The sequence below is a fragment of the Hylobates moloch genome, unplaced genomic scaffold (genome assembly GCF_009828535.3).
Source record: "Hylobates moloch isolate HMO894 unplaced genomic scaffold, HMol_V3 SCAFFOLD_143, whole genome shotgun sequence".
NCBI lineage: Eukaryota > Metazoa > Chordata > Mammalia > Primates > Hylobatidae > Hylobates > Hylobates moloch.
Window position 1 is genome coordinate 13542 of NW_026652418.1, and position 19521 is coordinate 33062.

At 44.9% G+C, this 19521-nt stretch overlaps 1 protein-coding gene across 1 annotated transcript; it reads right to left on the reverse strand.

The window, feature by feature from the left end:
* Positions 1-390: 390 nt before the first annotated feature.
* LOC116810146 (putative postmeiotic segregation increased 2-like protein 3) lies at positions 391-18594 on the reverse strand. The gene is made up of 6 exons (XM_032754205.2): positions 18484-18594; positions 16792-16851; positions 8806-8932; positions 8433-8543; positions 761-815; positions 391-457 (listed from the first exon to the last, which is right to left on the reverse strand). Exons 2-6 carry the CDS (start codon positions 16804-16806, stop codon positions 391-393), a joined length of 375 nt encoding a protein of 124 aa, XP_032610096.2. The 5' UTR covers positions 16807-16851; positions 18484-18594.
* Between the last annotated feature and the right edge of the window lie 927 nt (positions 18595-19521).

The window sequence follows — 19521 nt, forward strand, 5'->3', positions numbered from 1 at the left end:
GAGGCGGGTGGATCACAAGGTCAGGAGATCGAGACCATCCTGGCTAACACAGTGAAACCCCGTCTCTACGAAAAATACAAAAAAATTAGCCAGTGTGGTGGCACGTGCCTGTAGTCCCAGCTACTCGGGAGGCTGAGGCAGAAGAATGGCGTGAACCCTGGAGGCGGAGCTTGCAGTGAACCGAGACCGCACCACTGCACTCCAGCCTGGGCAACAGAGCAAGATTCTGTCTCAAAAAAAAAAAAAAAAGTAATATAAAGCAGGTAGAATAAATCCTGTGGTGGTGACCAGGTGAGTGATTTTGAGAGAATAATGATCTGGAATACCCATCTCTGACATTTCCCATGGCAGTTACCATTTTTCCACTTTATTCAAATACACATTTATTTGTCAAATATTTGCCGGGTACCACTCTGTGCTAGGTATTGGGGATACAGTCATTTGCATCACAAAGTCCCTGCTCAGTGTAATAAGCACTCATTGAGCACCTACCCTATGTGTGAGGAACTGTGCTAGGGGGTATCAGAAACACACAAAATAGGCCGGGCACGGTGGCTCATGCCTGTAATCCCAGCACTTTGGGAGGCCAAGGTGGGCAGATCACCTGGGGTCAGGAGTTCGAGACCAGCCTGACCAACATGATGAAACCCCATCTCTACTAAAAATACAAAAAATTTACCCAGGTGTGGTGGTGGGCGCCTATAATCCCCAGCTACTCGGGGGCTGATGCAGGAGAATTGCCTGAACCGAGGAGGCAGAGGTTTCAGTGAGCTGAGATGGCACAACTGCACCCCAACATGGGCAACAGAGACTGTCTGTAAAAAAAAAAAAAAAAAAAGAAAAGAAACACAGAAACACACAAAATAAAACAGAGCCTCTCACCCTCGCCAGTCAGAGACAAACTATACAATGCCTTCCCAGGTATCTCATCCCGTTTCTTAAGTCCAAATCCAAATTCTGTTTCCACATTGAAGACTCCAGCCTTTTTTTTTTTTGAGACAGTCTCACTCTGTTGCCCAGGCTGGAGTGCAATGGTGCAATCTCGGCTCACGGCAACCTCTACCTCCCAGGTTCAAGCGATTCTCCTGCCTCAGCCTCCCAAGTACCTGGGATTACAGGCGCCCACCACCACACCTGGCTAATTTTTTGTATTTTTAGTAGAGACAGGATTTCGCCATGTTGGCCAGGCTGGTCTCAAACTCCTGACCTCAGGTGATCCACCCACCTCGGCCTCCCAAAGTGTTGGGATTACAGGCGTGAGCTACCACACCTGGCTGACTCCAGCATTTTTATCTTCATCTCAATCTCATCCCTAAACTCGAAACCCACATATGCAACTGTGTACTTGATGTTTCCATTTGGATATCTAACAAACACCTCAAACTTAACATGTGCAAAGCCAGGTGCAGTGGGTCATGCCTATAATCCCAACACTTTGGGAGGTCAAGACAGGAGGACAGCTTGAGCCCAGGAGTTTGAGACCAGCCTGGGCAACTTAGTGAGACCCCATCTGTCTATTTATTTTTAAAGCATTAAAATTTTTTTTAAAGAAAAAAATAAACTTAACATGTGCAAGACCAAATTCCCAATTTCACACTCTCCCACCAAATGGGTTTCTCCTGCAGTCTTTGCCAACTCAATAAATACAACTCCATTAAAGTTCATGTAACAAAAACCCTGGAGTCATCCTTGACTCCTCTCTTTCTCTTACACACTGCATGCAAAGCATCTGCAAATTTTTTGGGTCTACTTTCTTTTTTTTTTTTCCTAGACAGGGTCTCGCTCTGTTGCCCAGGCTGGAGTGCAGTGGCATGATCACAGCTCACTGCAGCCATGACTTCCCAGGCTAAAGTGATTCTCTTACCTCAGCCTCCCAAGTCCCTGGGACTACAGGCATGAACCACCAAACCCAGCTAATTTTTTATTTTTTTAGAGACGGGGTCTTGCTACATTGCCCAGGCTAGTCTTGAACTCCTAGGCTCAAGTGATCCTCCTGCCTTGGCCTCCCAAAATGCTGGGATTACAGCCCTGAGCCACTACACCTGGCCGGGTCTACTTTCAAAATACATCCTGCATGTGACCACTTCTATCTGCTTCTGCCTCTCTCATCCATACCTCTGGCTTGTCTTGCCTGGAGTGCTGCCTTATAACCAGGAACCCTGTTTTAACCAGAGTTCTCCTATGAACTGTTCTCAACAGAGAGGCCAGAGAGATCTTTTTAAGAACACTAAGTTGAATCTCATTAGTCCTCTGTTCAACCTGCAAAGATTCCCATTTTATTCAGAGTAAAAGACAGTCCTTACGATCCCCATCAAGGCGTGACATGACTCCTTGCTCCCTCTTGGATCTCAACTCTCTCCGCCTTTGCCTTTGCTGAACTTCGCTCCAGCCTCATTGGCTTTTCCTGCTGTTCTAAACATGCCATGCATATTCCTCTCTGGAATGCTGTTCTTTTGGAGATAAGCTGGCTCTCTCTCCACCTCCTTCAGCTCTCTAAGTATCTTATCAGTGAGGCCTTTCTCAACCACCTCATAAAAAGTAATCACTTCCCACTCCCAAGGAACTTTTTTCCCCTCACAGTAATTGTCACCATTTGACACATTTATTTTGTTTATTATTATTTTTTGAGACAGAGTCTTGCTCTGTTGCCCAGGCTGGAGTGCAGTGGCACGATCTCAGCTCACTGCAACCTTAGCCTCCCAGGTTCAAGCGATTTCCAGCTAATTTTTGTATTTTTAGTAGAGACGGGGTTTCGCCATGTTACCCAGGCTGGTCTTGAACTCCTGACTTTGGCCTCCCAAAGTGCTAGGGTTACAGGTATGAGCCACCACTCCCGGCCTTGACACATGTATTTTAGTGTCCATCTTTTCCTGCAATAAAGTGTAAAATTATGAGGGTAACGTGTTCAGTTCACTGCTTTATTCCCAGTCCTTAACAGTGGCAGGCAAATAGTTGATATCAGTACATATTTTTTGAATGAATGTGACATGTTCTAATAGAAGTAGGAAATGAACACTTTGTGGGATTATAGTTTAGAATGGATCATTTACCGCAATGGTTTTCAAGCACTTTTCTTTCTTTTCTTTTTTTTACAGAATCAGGGTATCACTCTTGCCCAGGCTGGAGTGCAGTGGCACTATCATAGCTCACTGCAACCTGAGAACTCTGAGCTCAAGCAATCCTCTTTTACCTCAGCATTCCCAAGTAGCTGGGACTACAGGTGCGTGCCACCATGCCCAGCTAATTGAACTTTTTAAATTTTTTTTTGAGACAGGATCTCACCCGGTCACCCAGGCTGGAGTGCAGTGGGACTATCACAGCTCACTGCAGCCTTGACCTCCTGGGCTCAAGCAATCCTCCCACCTCAGCCTCCTGAATAGCTGGGACTACAAGCACATGCCACCACTTCCGGCTAATTTTTAAATTTTTTTGTAGAAATGGGGTCTCCCTATGTTGCCCAGCCTGGCCTCGAACTCCTGGGCTCAAGTGATCTGCCCACCTCGACCTCCCAAATTGCTCGGATTACAGGCATAAGCCACCATGCCCAGTCCAGTATATATATATATATATTTTTAAACTGGAACTCATTTTTTAAATGGAAGCACAATTTGAAAAAGGAATAAAACCCAAAGATTGACAATGGGCTAGAAAACCAGAAATCCCCAGTTCAGCTTCTTCCCCTTACTCTCTCCTTTGAACTCATGATGCGTCTCAAAGCCCAGCTTGAAAGCCACAGATCTAGAGCTTGGATGGCATTCTAATGAGCTAAGCATCTAAACCGACCACAGTTGGGGGCCACTGAAAGTTTTTGAGCAGGTAAATGAGAGATTGATTTATTCATTTTGAGACAGAGTCGTGCTCTATCACCCAGGCTGGAGTATAGTGGCATGATCTCGGCTCACTGCAGCCTCCGCCTCCTGGGTTCAAGTGATTCTCCTGCCTCAGCTTCTGGAGTAGCTGGGATTACAGGCGTGTGCCACCATGCCTGGCTAATTTTTCTATATTTAATAGAGACGGGTTGGGCAGGGTGGTCTCGAACTCCTGACCTCAGGTGATCCGCCTGCCTCCACCTCCCACAGTGCTGGGATTACAGGTGTGAGCCACTGCGCCCGGCCTAAATAATATATTTAGATCCATGCTTTAGGAAGATTAGTCTCAAGAGAATGGGTAGACTGAATGATGGCAGAAGGAGATGGCAATCAGGAGGACCAAAGAGAAGACTGCTGCAATAGGCAAGCTAATACTTAAAGTACAGAAGGAGGGGCCGGGGGAGAGCAGTGAGAATGCAAAGAACAGAAAAATGGAGACAGCTGTCTAGGACCTGGCACCTCCCAGAAGGAAGAGGACGTTCAGAGTAAAATCTGTCAGTTTCATGCCTTAGTGACTGGTGAATTTAGTGAACGCACAGGAGGTGAAAGGCTGGGAGAGGAAGCAAATACCACCACTTCAGATATAGACAGGGTCTGAGGTATGAAGAAGGTACATACAACTGTCCTACAAACAGACGAAATGCAGTCCTCACATGATATGCCGTTAGGAGCCTTTAGGAGCCATCTGGACAACCCTGGTCATTGAGATGGTGTGGAAGAGCAGGAAGTGCTCCAAGTGTGTCCAGAACAGACAGGTCGGGTGCTGTGGCTCATGCCTGTAATCCCAACACTTTGCAAGGTAGAGGTGGTAGGATGGCTTGAGGTCTGGAGTTGGAGAGCAGCCTGAGCAACATAGCAAGACTCCGCTTCTACAGAAAATTTTTTAAAATTAGCTGGGTGTGGTGGGCAGGCCTGTAGTCCCAGCTATGTGGAAGCTGAGGTGGGAGGGTTGCTTGAGCCCAGGAGTTCGAAGCTGTCATGAGCTATGATCATACCACTGCACTCCAGCCTGGGCAACATAGGGACACCCCATTTTTACAAAAAAACTTTAAAAATGAGCCAGGTGTGGTCAGCTCTGTGCACCTGTAGTCCCAGCTACTTGGAAGGTGGGGTGGAGGGTCTCGAGTCCAGGAGTTGGAGGCTGCAGTGAGCCATGATAGCACCTCCACACTCCCAGCCTGGGCAACAGAGACGGAGATCTCTCTCTCTCTCTCTCTCTCTCTCCTCTGTCCCTCTATCTCTCTCCTCTGTCTATCTCTTTCTCTCTCTAGAAAGAGTATGAGTATTTATTTATTTATTTATTTATTTATTTATTTATTGTATGAGTATTTATTTATTTATTTATTTATTTATTTATGAATGACAGAGTCTCGCTCTGTCGCCCAGGATGGAGTGCAGTGGCGTGTTCTCTGCTCACCACAACTGCTGCCTCCCGGCTTCAAGCAATTCTCCTGCCTCTGCCTCCACGTATCTGGGACTATAGGCACATGCCACCACGCCCAGCTAATTTTTGTATTTTTAGTAGAGACGGGTCTCACTTTGTTGGCCAGGCTGGTCTGGAACTCCTGACCTCAGGTGATCTGCCCGCCTCAGCCTCCCGAAGTGCTGGGATTACAAGCGTGAGCTACCACGCCCGGCCGAGACCTTGTGTCTTAAAAAAAAAAAAAAAAAAAAAAAAGACAAAACAGGGGCAGTGCAGAACAGAAACAGAACTTTGGGGAACAGAGACACGGCGCTGAGTTGAGCAGAAACCAGGACAAGAGCACCAAGCAGAGATGGAAGACTGAGTTTCACTGAAGGAGTGGGATCCTGGGACCCAAGGGAGTGGAAGCACAGGAAGTAGGGATGAAGATGGCGAAAGGACGACTTGCCAGAGCGCTTGCTGATGAGCCACACTCCACACCTACCACGCGCTGTCACGTGCTTGACAAAACCCGACACACAATGCACAATGCTGAAGTTTATTGCTCAACAATGCAAATACAGTTAACATTACTGTACACTTAAAAATGGTTAAGATGGTAAATTGTATGTTACATTTTTTTTTTTTTTGAGACGGAGTCTCACTCTGTCACCCAGGCTGGAGTGCAGTGGTGCAATCTCTGCTCACTGCAAGCTCTGCCCCCCGGGTTCATGCCATTCTCCTGCCTCAGCCTCCCAAGTAGCTAGGACTACAGGTGCCCGCCACCACGCTTGGCTAATTTTTTTGTATTTTTAGTAGAGATGGGGTTTCACCGTGTTAGCCAGGATGGTCTCGATCTCCTGGCCTCGTGATCTGCCCGCCCCGGCCTCCCAAAGTGCTGGGATTACAGGCATTAGCCACCGCACCCGGCAGTGTTAGGTGTTTTTTTTTTTAACCACAATTTAAAATTAAATGAAGGGGGCCGGGTGCAGTGGCTCACTCCTGTAATCCCAGCACTTTGGGAAGCTGAGGCGGGCAGATCACAAGGCCAGGAGCTCAACAGAGTGAACTCCTGGCCAACATACTGAATCCCCGTCTCTACTAAAAATACAAAAATAGGCCGGGCGTGATAGTGCACACCTGTAATTCCAGCTACTCGGGCGGCTGAGGCACAAGAATCGCTTGAACTTGGGAGGCAGAGGTTATCGTGAGCCGAGATTGCGCCACTGCACTCCAGCCTCAGTGACAGAGTGAGACTCCGTCTCAATAAATAAATAGGCTGGGCACAGTGGCTCAGGCCTGTAATCCCAGCACTTTGAGAGGACGAGGCAGGCGGATCACAAGGTCAGGAGTTAGAGACCAGCCTGACCAATACGGTGAAACCCCGTCTCTACTAAAAATATAAAAATTAGCCAGGCATGGTGGCGTGCACCTGTAATCCCAGCTACTTTGGGAGGCTGAGGCAGGAGAGTCCCTTGAACCCGAGAGGGGGAGGCTGCAGTGAGCCGAGATCATGCCATTGCACTCCAGCCTGGGTGACGAGCGTGAGACTCCATCTCAAAATGGAAGGAAGGAAGGAAGGGAGGGAGGGAGGGAGGGAGCGAGCGAGGGAGGGGAGGGGAGGGGAAGAAGAAAGGGAGGGAAAATATATATTATCTGGGCGAGTAAAATGCAGATGAAAGAAAAGGACAACGATCATTTGAATGGAAGATGGATGCACTGTAATCCAGGTATGGGAGAATACTGAACACTAATGTCAAAAGAAACAGAATGTGCTGACGATCTGCAAGGCATTTCACAAAAGACAAAGAACACAAACCATGGAGAGAAGACTAGCACAATCAAATACTGGGAGGTGAGGAAGGTAGATAGAATTCATGATTTTGGAATGTGCACAGTTTATCATCAGACATTCTGAGAAAGAAGGAAGTGAACTATCTCACTGGTACTGCTATGTTGTCAAGTAAAATATTCAACTAAGTTAAAAGTGTCAGACATATCAATTTGGAGGCAAGCTGCAAAAATACACAGGAAAAAAGGTCTTAGAAGTTGAGATTAGATAAACTCTTTTAAGGGATACAAAGAAAACCAAAAAAGTAGAAAACAGGTTCTAGGAGGACACTCCTGAAAAGGCAAGAAAAGGAACCGATGTTCACTTATGAAATTCACACTTCCTGAATGTCTACTATGGACAGAGCATGATTCCAGTTATGGGGAAGGGGAAATGAACACAGACAGGTCATAAATGAGCATTGGGGAAAGAGAGGAAAGCTGAGGCAGCGCTATATCATCACATCAACTGAGCATGGACTTTGGGAAATAACGTACACCACAAGTTGTGACTGAATTCACAAGCATAGGTGGAGGGCGAGGTTTTGGTATCTGAATGCCTAAAGAAATAAATAAAATCGAGGGCAGAAAATAAGTCCAAGGTATTTTTAAAGCAAGGAAGGAAAGAAAATGGAAGATAAAAAGAATGAACATAAAAGTCTCAAGTTAATTTTTATGTCAGACTTCTGAATGCCCCAAAGCAAAACAATTCTGTAAGGCCGGGAGCAGTGGCTCAGGACTGTAATCTGAGCACTTTGGGAGGCTGAGGTGGGCAGATCACTTGAGGCCAGAAGTTCAAGACCAGCATGGCCAACATGGTGAAACCCCGTCTCTACTAAAAATACAAAAATTAGCCAGGCATGGTGGCATGCACCTGAAATCCCAGATACTCGGGAGGCTGAGGAAGGAGAATCGCTTGAACCTGGGAGATAGTGGTTGCAGTGAGCTGAGATCATACCAGTGCACACCAGCCTGGGTGACAGAACAAGACTCCGTCTCCAAAACAAACAAACAAACAAACAAACAAACAAACAAACAAAAAACTCACAATTCTGTAATGGCGAGGGAGTAAATAAGTTACCGATAATGCTGGAGAAAGAGGAAGTGAATGGGTCCCCAGCACAGGTTAGAATGAAAAAATCCCTACCAATGTAAATCAGATGTAAAATCAACAAAAGAGTTCATGTATGTGGTATGCGTGCGGGAAGGAAAGGGATATTTGGGAGTTGGGAGGTGTTACTGAGGGTACCGAGTACATATAAACAACTCTTTAGTCACTCCCAAAGGTCTGGGATGAGCATTTTTTAACATGTGATACTCTACTAACTTACCTGGAATATATTGACATGGAAATTCACCTTCCATTATCCACGGCTCCTCTCCCTGCTCCACTTCCTTCATCTCCACTCCATGATGACGTTTGGCTTGGTGATAATCATACCCTGTTAATGGGAAAAGAAGAAGCACTTGGGCAAGCTGCTTGGCTTCAGAATCTCCAAAGTACAAGATGTTGCCACCTCATAAGCTGCATAACAGAAGTGCTCCATTTTTTACCTTATCAAAGTTAGAACCTTTCAATGAAGAATAATATAAACACTCCAGCTAGTGCCCACAAGGAATTAAATGGTGTCATCACTTATTTCTTCAAACTCAAGGATAAAACCCCATTCAACTGAGAGCATTCAGAAAGCAAGCTATCCTCACCCACAGAAACTAGATGGCTGTAGTTCTCCAACATCACATCCCCGTATGTTATCTTCTCATCAGGGTCCAGTTGCTGCCACTCCTCCTGGGTGAAATCCACAGCCACATCTTTGAATGACACTGGCCCCTGTAATGGCAACATGATCAGAATTGGGAGATATGGAAAAGGGATAGGGGGATAACATTTTACAAAGCTCACTCGTAAAGTTAACCATGAACATTGTATAGCTTATTTTATGTTACAGATTATGGAAGGGAAATCACATTGGAAATCATATAGGAAACATATATCCTTTGGGGATATATATATATAAAATATATATTACTCCACAAAAATAAAAACCCAAAACACAACTGAGCTCCTGTTTTGCAACTGAACTGAGTTTTGGGGATATGAGATGAGTGAAACACCATGCCTGCTCTCAGAAAGCGGACAACCTAATAAGGAGATAAACATGTAAACAAACATAAGCATTTTACTCCTTGTCACTTCTTTTAGTCTTCTTTGCTGCCAGGCCCTCCCCTTCTCCTGGACCTCTTCATGTTGGAGCACCCACCACTCAGTTCCTGGTCTTCTTCCTAACTCACTGCTCTGGGGCTCTCACCTAGTTTCAGGCCCTTGTTCTTTTGGCTCTTTTATTCTCATAGCCAGTGGCCTCTGGCTATCTGCATTGCTGAGTTTTATCTCAAACATCTCAATCTTGGCCAGGCGCGGTGTCTCACGCCTGTAATCCCAGCACTCTGGGAGGCCAAGGCGGGCGGATCACGAGGTCAGGAGATCGAGACCATCCCGGCTAACACGGTGAAACCCCGTCTCTACTAAAAATACAAAAAATTAGCCAGGCGTGGTGGCGGGCGCCTGTAGTCCCAGCTACTTGGGAGGCTGAGGCAGGAGAATGACGTGAACCCAGGAGGCGGAGCTTGCAGTGAGCCGAGATTGTGCCACTGCACTCCACCCTGGGCAACGAGAGAGACTCCGTCAAAAAAAAAAAAAAAAGTGCTCGGGCACAGTGGCTCACGCCCGTAATCCCAACACTTTGGGAGGCTGAGGCAGGCAGATCACCTGAGGTCAGGAGTTCAAGATCAACCTGGTCAACATGGTGAAATCCCATCTCTACTAAAAATCCAAAAAAAAAAAAAAAAAAAAAAAAAAGTAGTTGTATTATTAAGGTCAACTTAATAATACAAAGATATCAGTTACCCTAAATTACTTTATAAATATGCAATCCCAATAAAAATACCAAAAAGCTTTTTCCTGGAACTAGATAAGCCGACACTACAGTTCATATGAGGTGGAAGAAAATCAAAAACAGCTCAGGGAAAAAAACCATCTGGACATGAATAAAACTGGATCCAGGCCAGGTGCGGTGGCTCATGCCTGTAATCCCAGCACTCTGAAAAGCTGAGGCAGAAGGATTGGTTGAGGTCAGGAGCTTGAGACCAGCCTTGGCAACATAGCAAGACCCTGTCTCTACAAAGAAAAAAATACATATTTTAGAAAAAATAGAGAGACATGAGGACTTCTGCCCTCAGTTGTGATAAACAGGTACTGCATATACCCTCCAACCTGAAACAGCACACACCAAAGAACAACAACAAAATCAAAAACAGAAAGAAAAATAAAACAGAGAACATATATGAAGCAATGGTTTTTTTTTTTTTTTTTTTTTTTTTTTGAGATGAAGTCTCGCTCTTGTCTTCCAGGCTGGAGTGCAATGGCACAATCTTGGCTCACTGCAACCTCTGTCTCCCGAGTTCCAGCGATTCTCCTGCCTCAGCCTCCCAAGTAGCTGGGATTACAGGCATGCACCAGCACGCCCGGCCAATTTTTGTATTTTTAGTAGAGACGGGGTTTCACCATGTTGGCCAGGCTGGTCTTGAACTCCTGACCTTGTGATCCACCCACCTTGGCCTCTCAAAGTGCTGTGATTACAGGTATGAGACAGCACGCCCGGGCTGAAGCAATGGTTTTCAAGGCACTGATTATCAGGCAGTAGAGTTATCTATGAGTGATGGGAAATAAACAAGGTGAACCAATCAACTTCTGCCTTGAGTGATTCCAGGCCACGGGCAGGGAAGAAGAACAGAGGCAGATGTGAGGAGAAAGAGCTGCAAGACGGGAAAATGGGCAGGAAATTACAACTCATAAGGAAAACAATCAGTCCATCAAAACTGGCCCAGAATTGACACAGAGTTTACAACCCGCACAGAGCACTGAGAGAGTTCACCATTCTATTCCAAATGTTCAAAAAAATTGAGACAGGCAAGATGTAAAAAAGACCCACGCTAACCTTCTACAGATAGAAACTACAATATCTGAGATGAAAATTATACTGGAAAAGATTAACAGCATCGTGGCAAAAAGAGATTAGTGAATATAAAGACAGCAACAGAAGTTACATAAAATGAAACAGAGAAAAAAGAATTAAAAGCAAACAAAGAGCAACAGTGTGTTGTGGGAAAATTTCAAGTGGCCTAATATACAGGCAACAAGAATCAATGGAGGGGAGGTGGTGAGTATTTGAAGAAATAATGATAAAAATGTTCCCCAAGTGATGACACCATAAACCCAAGATCCAAGAAGTTCAATGATCCCCAAAACAGCAACATGAAAAAAATGATACCATGATATATTGCAATCAAATTGTCCAAAACTAGTGATAAAAAGTTTAAAATAATAAGGGGGGAAAGAAAAAAAGACATGTTATATATAGGGGAACAAAGATGAGTATGAGATCAGATTTCTCTTAGAAAAAAAATGTAAACAGGAAGACAACAGAGAAACATATTTAAAGCACTGTGGAGAAAAATCCAGCAAAAACACCTTTAAAAGCAAGGACAGAATGAAGACATTTGCAGACATATAATAATTCATCATCAACTAGAAGAAATGTTAAAGAAAGTCCTTCAAGCAGAAGTAAAATGACAGAAAATAAAAATTTAGATTTACATAAAGGAATGAAGAGTACCAGAAATGGTAACTGTGTATTTTCTCTCATTACTTAAATCTCTTTAAAAGATAACTGGGCCAGGTGTGGTGGCTCACACCTGTAATCCCAGCACTTTGGGAGGCTGAGGCAGACGGGTGACCTGAGGTCAGGAGTTCGAGACCAGCCTGGCCAACATGTCGAAACCTCGTCTCTACTAAAAATACACAAATTAGCCGGGTGTGGTGGTGGGTGTGTGTAAGCCCAGCTACCCGGGAGGCTGAGGCAGGAGAATCACTTGAACCCGGGAGGCAGAGGTTGCAGTGAACCGAGATCGCACTCCTGCACTCCAGCCTGGGGGACAGAGTGAGACTCCGTCTCAAAATAAATAAATAAATAAATAAATAAATAATAACTGTTTAATTAACAACAATGTAATAGATAGTGTGTATCTGTAAAAATAAAATGAACAACGGTGTAAAGACCAAGAGGAGAGAAATGGAAGTATCCTATTGTAAGCTTCTCTTACTCTAAGAAAAATGGATCTTAAGAATAAACTGTGATAATTAAAGTTGCATACTATAAATTCTAACTCACTAAAATAACAGAACAGTGTGATAGCTAAAAACCCAACAAAAGATATAAAGTAGAATCATAAAAAATTCTCAACTAATCAAAAGGAAGACAAAGACATTTTAAAAAGAAACAAAGAAGATGAGACTAAAAGAAAGCAGACAACGGACTATAATCTAACTAGTTTTATCAATAATCACATTACATGTAAACGGTCTATACATCCCCAATTATGAGACAGAAATAGACTGATGAAAACAAGCAAGATCCAAATCTTGCTGCCTACAAGAATACTTTAGATATAAAGATGCAAATAGGTTAAAAGTAAAAGGATGGAATAAGATATACCATGCATGCATTACTCAAAAGAATGCTACATAAATAACAAAGTATATTTCATAGCCTGGAATATTAGCAGGGATAAGGAAGGCCATTTTACAAAGTGATTAATTAATCAACAGGACATAATAACCTTGAACATTTATGTATCTAATATAACACATAAAGCAAAAAGTGGTAAAACTGCAAAGAGAAACAGAACCACAATTGCAGCAGATTTCAATCCCCTCTCCCCCACAACTGATACAAGTAGGCACACAATCAACAAGGACATAGTACACCTGAACAACACAACCAACCAACCTGATCTCATTAACATTTGTCAAACACTCCACCCAACCAGAGCAGAACAAGCCATCTTCTCAAGCATGCGCAGAAGTTTCCCAAGACAGATCCTATCTGAGCCATAAATTTAAGAGGTTCCATGTAGTGCTCCAGACAAAAATTCACAGTCTAAATCTAATCATGAAGAAAGATCAGGGAAACGTAAATTTAAAGACTTCTGTAAAATCATTGGCCTGTATTCTTCAAATATTATAATGGCACTGTGGAACAAATCTGTATTAAACAGACTTAAAACGAATGAAAACTAAAGGCAATTAACAGTCCTAGACTGAATCTTCTACCAAAAATTAAAAATTGCTATAAGGGAAATTATCGGGAAATTGGCAAAACTGGAAAATGAACTATAGATAAAAGTATTAAATAAATGATAAATTTCCTGAATTCAATTACTGTGCTATGGATATTTAACAGAATGTTCTTGATTTTATGAGATATAATCTAAAACTTTATAGGGTAAAGAGGCATGACATACCCACTCTCAAATAGTTCAGAAAAAAAAATATATATATAAATATATATACACACATATGTATATATGCATATAAATGATTAATGTGGGAAAATGTTAAGAATGAAGTATCTGAACAAAAGGAAGTATCTGGGATTTCTTTGTAAAATCTTTGCAATTTTTCTGAAAATTTGAAATGATTTCAAAATAAAATGCTGAATAGAAAATAATGCTATCAAATATATATTCTATGTATATATCAGCTATCAAATATATCAAATATATTTCAAAAGGGCTCAGAAACCAACTCAAAGGGATTCCATCTGGCCAAAGATGGAACCACTTAATTTTCAAAAAGAATCATAACTTCTATGTACTGAAATATTTATTATGTGTTTAAGAGGTTCCATGTAGTGCTCCAGACAAAAATTCACAGTCTAAATCTGTGAGCTCATAATGGTAACAAAACAAAAAAACCTTCCTGCTTAAAAGCCTACTCAATATTTTAGAAACTGTCTTTCCTGCATGAATTACATAACCAAATAGAGAATAGAAATTTATCTTTAGAAAAGTATTCTAGGCCAGCTGTGGTGGCTCGTGCCTATAATCCAACACTGGGAGGTCAAAGAAGAGGATCACTTGAGCCCAGAAGTTCAAGACCAGCCTGGGCAACATAGCGAAACCTGTCTCTACTAGAAATTAAAAAATTAGCTGGACAATGTGGCACATGACTATACTCCCAGCTACTTGGGAGGCTGAAGTGGGAGGATCACTTGAGCACAGGAGTTTGAGGCTGCAGTGAGCCATAAATGTGCCAGCCTGGGTGACAGAGTGAGACTCTGTCTCCAAAAAAAACAAAAGAAAAGAAAGGTATTTTGGCTAGTAAATAAAGAAGAAATGATAAAATTAGCAGAACACCATTTTGCCTCCCCTAATGAACTAGTAAATCACAGCAATAATCAACAGTCAATAGTTCTTAACTTCACAAAAACAAAGAAGGTAACAGGTGCCTCCAGAAGTAGACAAATGCCACGTACGGTATAGTTGTGTGAAAAGAATTGAACATAAACCTGATTAGATTTCCAGATCAAACCACCAATTTTACAAGGCATACAAGATATTTTTTTAAAATGTGCTAAAGGTGAAACAAGGGTAACACAATCCAAACTGAGGATAACCAACCCAGTTTCTTCAAAACAATGAGCATGCAAGACACATACTATGGGAACTACTAAAAGATTTAACCCAACTGCCACATGTATTAAGAAAGACAGTATTATGCGTTATTCCTAGCCCCTTTTAAAAAAGATTCCTTATTGGCCAGGTGTGGTGGCTTACATCTGTAATCCTAGCACTTTGGGAGGCCAAAGTGAAAGGATTCCTTGAGGCCGGGAGTTTGAGACCAGCCTGAGCAATACAGTGAGAATACATCTCTAGGCCGGGAGCAGTGGCTCACACCTGTAATCCTAGCACTTTGGGAGGCCGAGGCACGCAGATTGTCTGAGCTCAGGAGTTCGAGACCAGCCTGCATGACATGGTGAAAGCCAGTCTCTACTACAACACAAAAAAAATTAGCCAGGTGTGGCAGCGTGCACCTGTAGTCCCAGCTACGCAGGAGGCTGAGGCAGGAGGATCATGTGAGCCCAGGAGATCGAGGCTGCAGTGAGTTGTGATCATGTCTACACTCCAACCTGGATGACAGAGCAAGACCCTATCTCAAAAAAAGAAGAAAAGAAGAAGAAAAAACAGACTTCACAATTTAAAGACAAACAGAAATACTTACAGATGACTCTTTTTAAAAGCCAAGAAAAGAGAGACTCCATGGAGAAAATATCAGTTTGGAAGTAACAGATGTCAAAGGCAGACAAAGGTTCCTGCGAGGAAGGGGCTAGGAAATGCCCGCTGGATTTGACTGCAATTAAATCACTGGTAATCTTTACTGACTGACTCAGCAAAGTGAAAAGGACAAAACTAAAACACTGAGAACTGAAATGAGAAACACAAATGAGGAAATCTTCACAAGAGAGTAACTGTTTGTATTGTTTGCTGTGCAACCCAAACAAAAAGACGAACAAATATCTGAAGGATGATCACGTCATTCATTCCCCCCATGATCTAGGACTCAACAGTAAAAACAGAATTCTGTCTACTTGGATCATGATATTTCCATCCCCGGAAAAATTATATGCACCAAGTTCTCCTTGGGCAGCAGGCCCTCTGCTTACATAAGCACCAAGAATAAGCCATACGTTACAGTAATTTAATGGTTGTTATTAGGAAAGCTATCCACAATTATATCAACTTGAATGAAGAAATTTTTCCAAGTCCTAGAAAATCTTTTAAATCCACAAGTAACAAAATTGGTTTCTCCTTATAATCAATGCAAACGACGTCATGGATGGTGATACGGTTTCGGTTTGTGTGGCCGCCCAAATCTCATATTCAATTGTAATCCCCAATGTTGGAGGTGGGGCCTGGTGGGAGGTGATTGGATCATGGGGGCAATTTCCCCTTTGGTGCTGATACTGAGTGAGTTATCACAAGATGTGGTTGTTTAAAAGTGTGTAGCGCCTCCCCTTCCCTCTTCCTCCTGCTCTGGTGATGAAGATGTACCCGCTTTTCCTCCGCCTTCCACCATGACTGTAAGTTTCCTGAGGCCTCCCCAGCCATGCTTCCCATTATAGAGCCTGCAGGCGTGAGCCACTTAAACCTCTTTTCTTTATAAATTACCTAGTCTTGGTTATTTCTCTATAGCAGTGTGAAAATGGACTAATACAAGATGGCATTTTCCTTTTGTGATGACTGCCAAGAGTATCAGTCCTAGGTGCGGCTCAATTTCAACAGCCTTAAAATATACTACCCACACATACAAGTTTCACAAATCATTTTTTGTGCTGATCTGCCACACTAACCATATTTTACAGGATAATGTCTATTTCCACATTCCCATTTTAAAGTATGAATCCTGGCTGGGCACGGTGGCTCATGCCTGTAATCCCAGAACTTTGGGAGGCTGAGGCGGGAGGATCACCTGAGGTCAGGAGTTTGAGACCAGCCTGGCCAACATGGTGAAACCCTGTCTCTTCTAAAAATACAAAAAAATTAGCTGGGCATGGTGGCATGTGCCTGTAATCCCAGCTACTCGGGAGGCTGAGACAGGAGAATCGCTTGAACCCAGGAGGTGGAGGTTGCAGTGAAGCGAGATCATGCCACTGCACTGCAGCCTGGGCAATAGAGCAAGACTCCATCTCAAAAAAAAAAAAAAAAGAAAAAAAAAGTATGAATCCTTATAAACCTCTTAAAATGCATCATAAAATAAAGTGGAGGAACATATACACAAGTAGGAAAACTCACCCGTGATGTGTTCATTTTTCTGCTGCTCTTGGAAACGTGCAGAGACTGTGGCTGATAGACCTAGAGGGGAGAAGCAGGTCATTTAAGTCATGAGTGCTCCGGCCTGCAAAGGCAGAAATCTCCTGCGTAAGAACCACAAAAGAAAGCTCAATAGATTAACATCCTGTGAACACTCAACCTGCAAACACTCAGAAGGGTCTAAAAGAGTGATACAGGGTTTCGCCACATTGGCCAGGCTGGTCTCGAATTCTGGCCTCAAGTGATCCACCTGCCTCGGGCCAATATGGCGAAACCCCGTCTCTACTTAAAAATAACAAAAAAATTAGCCAGGTGTAGTGTCACATGCCTGTAGTCCCAGCTACTCAGGAGGCTGAGGCACAAGAATCATTTGAACCTGGGAGGTGGAGGTTGCAGTTAGCCGAGACCACGCTGCTGCATTCCAGACTGGGTGAGAGACACTGTCTCCAAAAAAAAAAAAAAAAAGTGATAGGAGAAGCACGCACTTGTAACTTTGTAACTCTAAGATAATCAGGTAGTAATCAGATGAGTTAGACTCTCATGGGTAACATGGTCTGCCATCAAATACAACGTGCAAAAAGAAAAAAAATTCCCAATATACGGCTCATGTTTTTTGTGGTTGGTGTGCTGAGACAGGGTCTCAATCTGCCACCCAGGCTGGAGTGCAGTGGTGTATTCACGGCTCACTGCAGCCTCGACTTCCTGGGCTCCATGGATCCTCCCACCTCAGCTTCCTGAGTAATTGGGACCACAGGTGCATCCCAGCATGCCTGGCTACTTTTGTATTTTTTGTAGAGTCAGGGTCTCCCTATGTTGCCTAGGCTGGTCTCTAACTCCTGGTCTCAAGGGATACTCTTGCTCTAGGCCCGCAAAGTGCTGGGATTACAGGTGTGAACCACTGCATCCGGCCCGCATTTTCTTATTGTTTCTTTAAACCGCTTAAAAATCAAAGAAGCCATAGGAATGTGAGCTCTCAGAAATGAAACGAATGTGTATAAAATATGGCTTTCTTTCTAAATTATCTAACTGAACTTGGTTACTGCTGCCCCTAATAATTTTCTATTAAGAAAACTAGGATACGGGAGAAAGAACACGGGCCTGGGAGATAAGACCCCTGAGTTCTACTATGAGTAATTCTACCCACAAAATCGGTGACCTGCTCAAGTCACCCACCTGCTAAGGCCCAGTCTCTTCCCCTAACAACTGAGGCAGCAGGAGAGAATCCCTGCAGACTGTTCCTGCATTACTACTATTTTCCAGGGCAGCTCTAAGGGGGGAATCAGCAGACGCTTAAATGAGAGAACAGAGGTGCTGACGGACGTTTTGAGGCGGTCGAAATCAGGAGTTTGAGACCAGCCTGGCCAACATGGTGAAACCCTGTCTCTTCTAATAATGCACGGAGAGGAGGAGGAAGGGCTGTTAGGGGTTAGGGGGGAGTGGAGACGACGTCCGCAGCTGAGGCTGGTGACACCCTCCATGCCCCCGTAAGCCTCGTCCTCCCAGATCTTCCCATGCAGCGGCTGTTCGGTGCAGCCGGACCCTGCCCTCAAACCCAACACACGTCTCTCCTGCAAACGATCGGGACCCTCCCCCTGCCCCACACTCTAAGGTCCCCAGCACACGGTGACTTCACCCAGGCCCTTCTCGCTCTGGGCCCGAAAATCCAAGACCTACCCTCCTGGGGCTCCGCAGCCTCTACCCCACGGCTCCCGAGAGGCCGGGGCGGGGTTGCTGTCGCTGGCGCGGGTCTGCTCACGAGGTCCCCTCCTGTCCACCTCACCAAGGCTGTTCTGCTCCCGAGGGACCCGGGCCGGGCCTACGGGGCAAATCCAGGCGGGTGTCCTTCTGGGGGCCCAGATCCGCCTCCCTGGGGCTCATCATACAGCGACTACCTGGTCCAGGACGCCAAAGACACATACGGGCCAGGCCCGGGTCCCGCCGCCCCTTCGCCGCCGCCGCCGCCACCTCAGCCAACTCCCGCCCGGCCCCTCTGGCCGCAGCGCCGCCGACTCCGGGGCTCACGCTCCGGGGTCCCCGCTCGAGCCTCCACCCGGCCCGCGCGAACCCTGGCCTGCACAGCTCCGCGCCCGCCTAGGTGCTGGCCCGGGCGGTCAGCGTCCAGCCCCGCAGGCTCCGCCATGCTCGTCCACTGGAGGCCAAAGCCTGGGAACTAGAGCAAGCGGCGACCTGAGGACGCACAGGAAGCGAGGGCAGTGAGGCGGCGGCGCGCATGCGCAAACACGCACGCAGGGAGAGGTGCACACGCGCAGAAGTGCACCGGAAGTCCGCCTCTCAGGGCCCACTGCTTATCGCTGGACAAGTAGTGGACTCTATTTCCCATGAGCCTATGCGCCCCCCAAGTTTAGGGGCCGTTTTAAATGTCTCTACCCCGACTAGAGGTTAAGAAACTCCAGCTTTTGGCCGGGCGCGGTGGCTCACGCTTGTAATCCCAGCACTTCGGGAGGCCGAGGCGGGCGGATCACGAGGTCAGGAGATCGAGACCACGGTGAAACCCCGTCTCTACTAAAAGTACAAGAAAATTAGCCGGGCGTGGTGGCGGGCGCCTGTAGTCCCAGCTACTCGGAAAGCCTGAGGCAGGAGAATGGTGTGAACCCGGGAGGCGGAGCTTGCTTGCAGCGAGCCGAGATCACGCCACTGCACTCCAGCCTGGTAGACAGAGACAGACTCCGAATCAAAAAAAAAAAAAAAAAA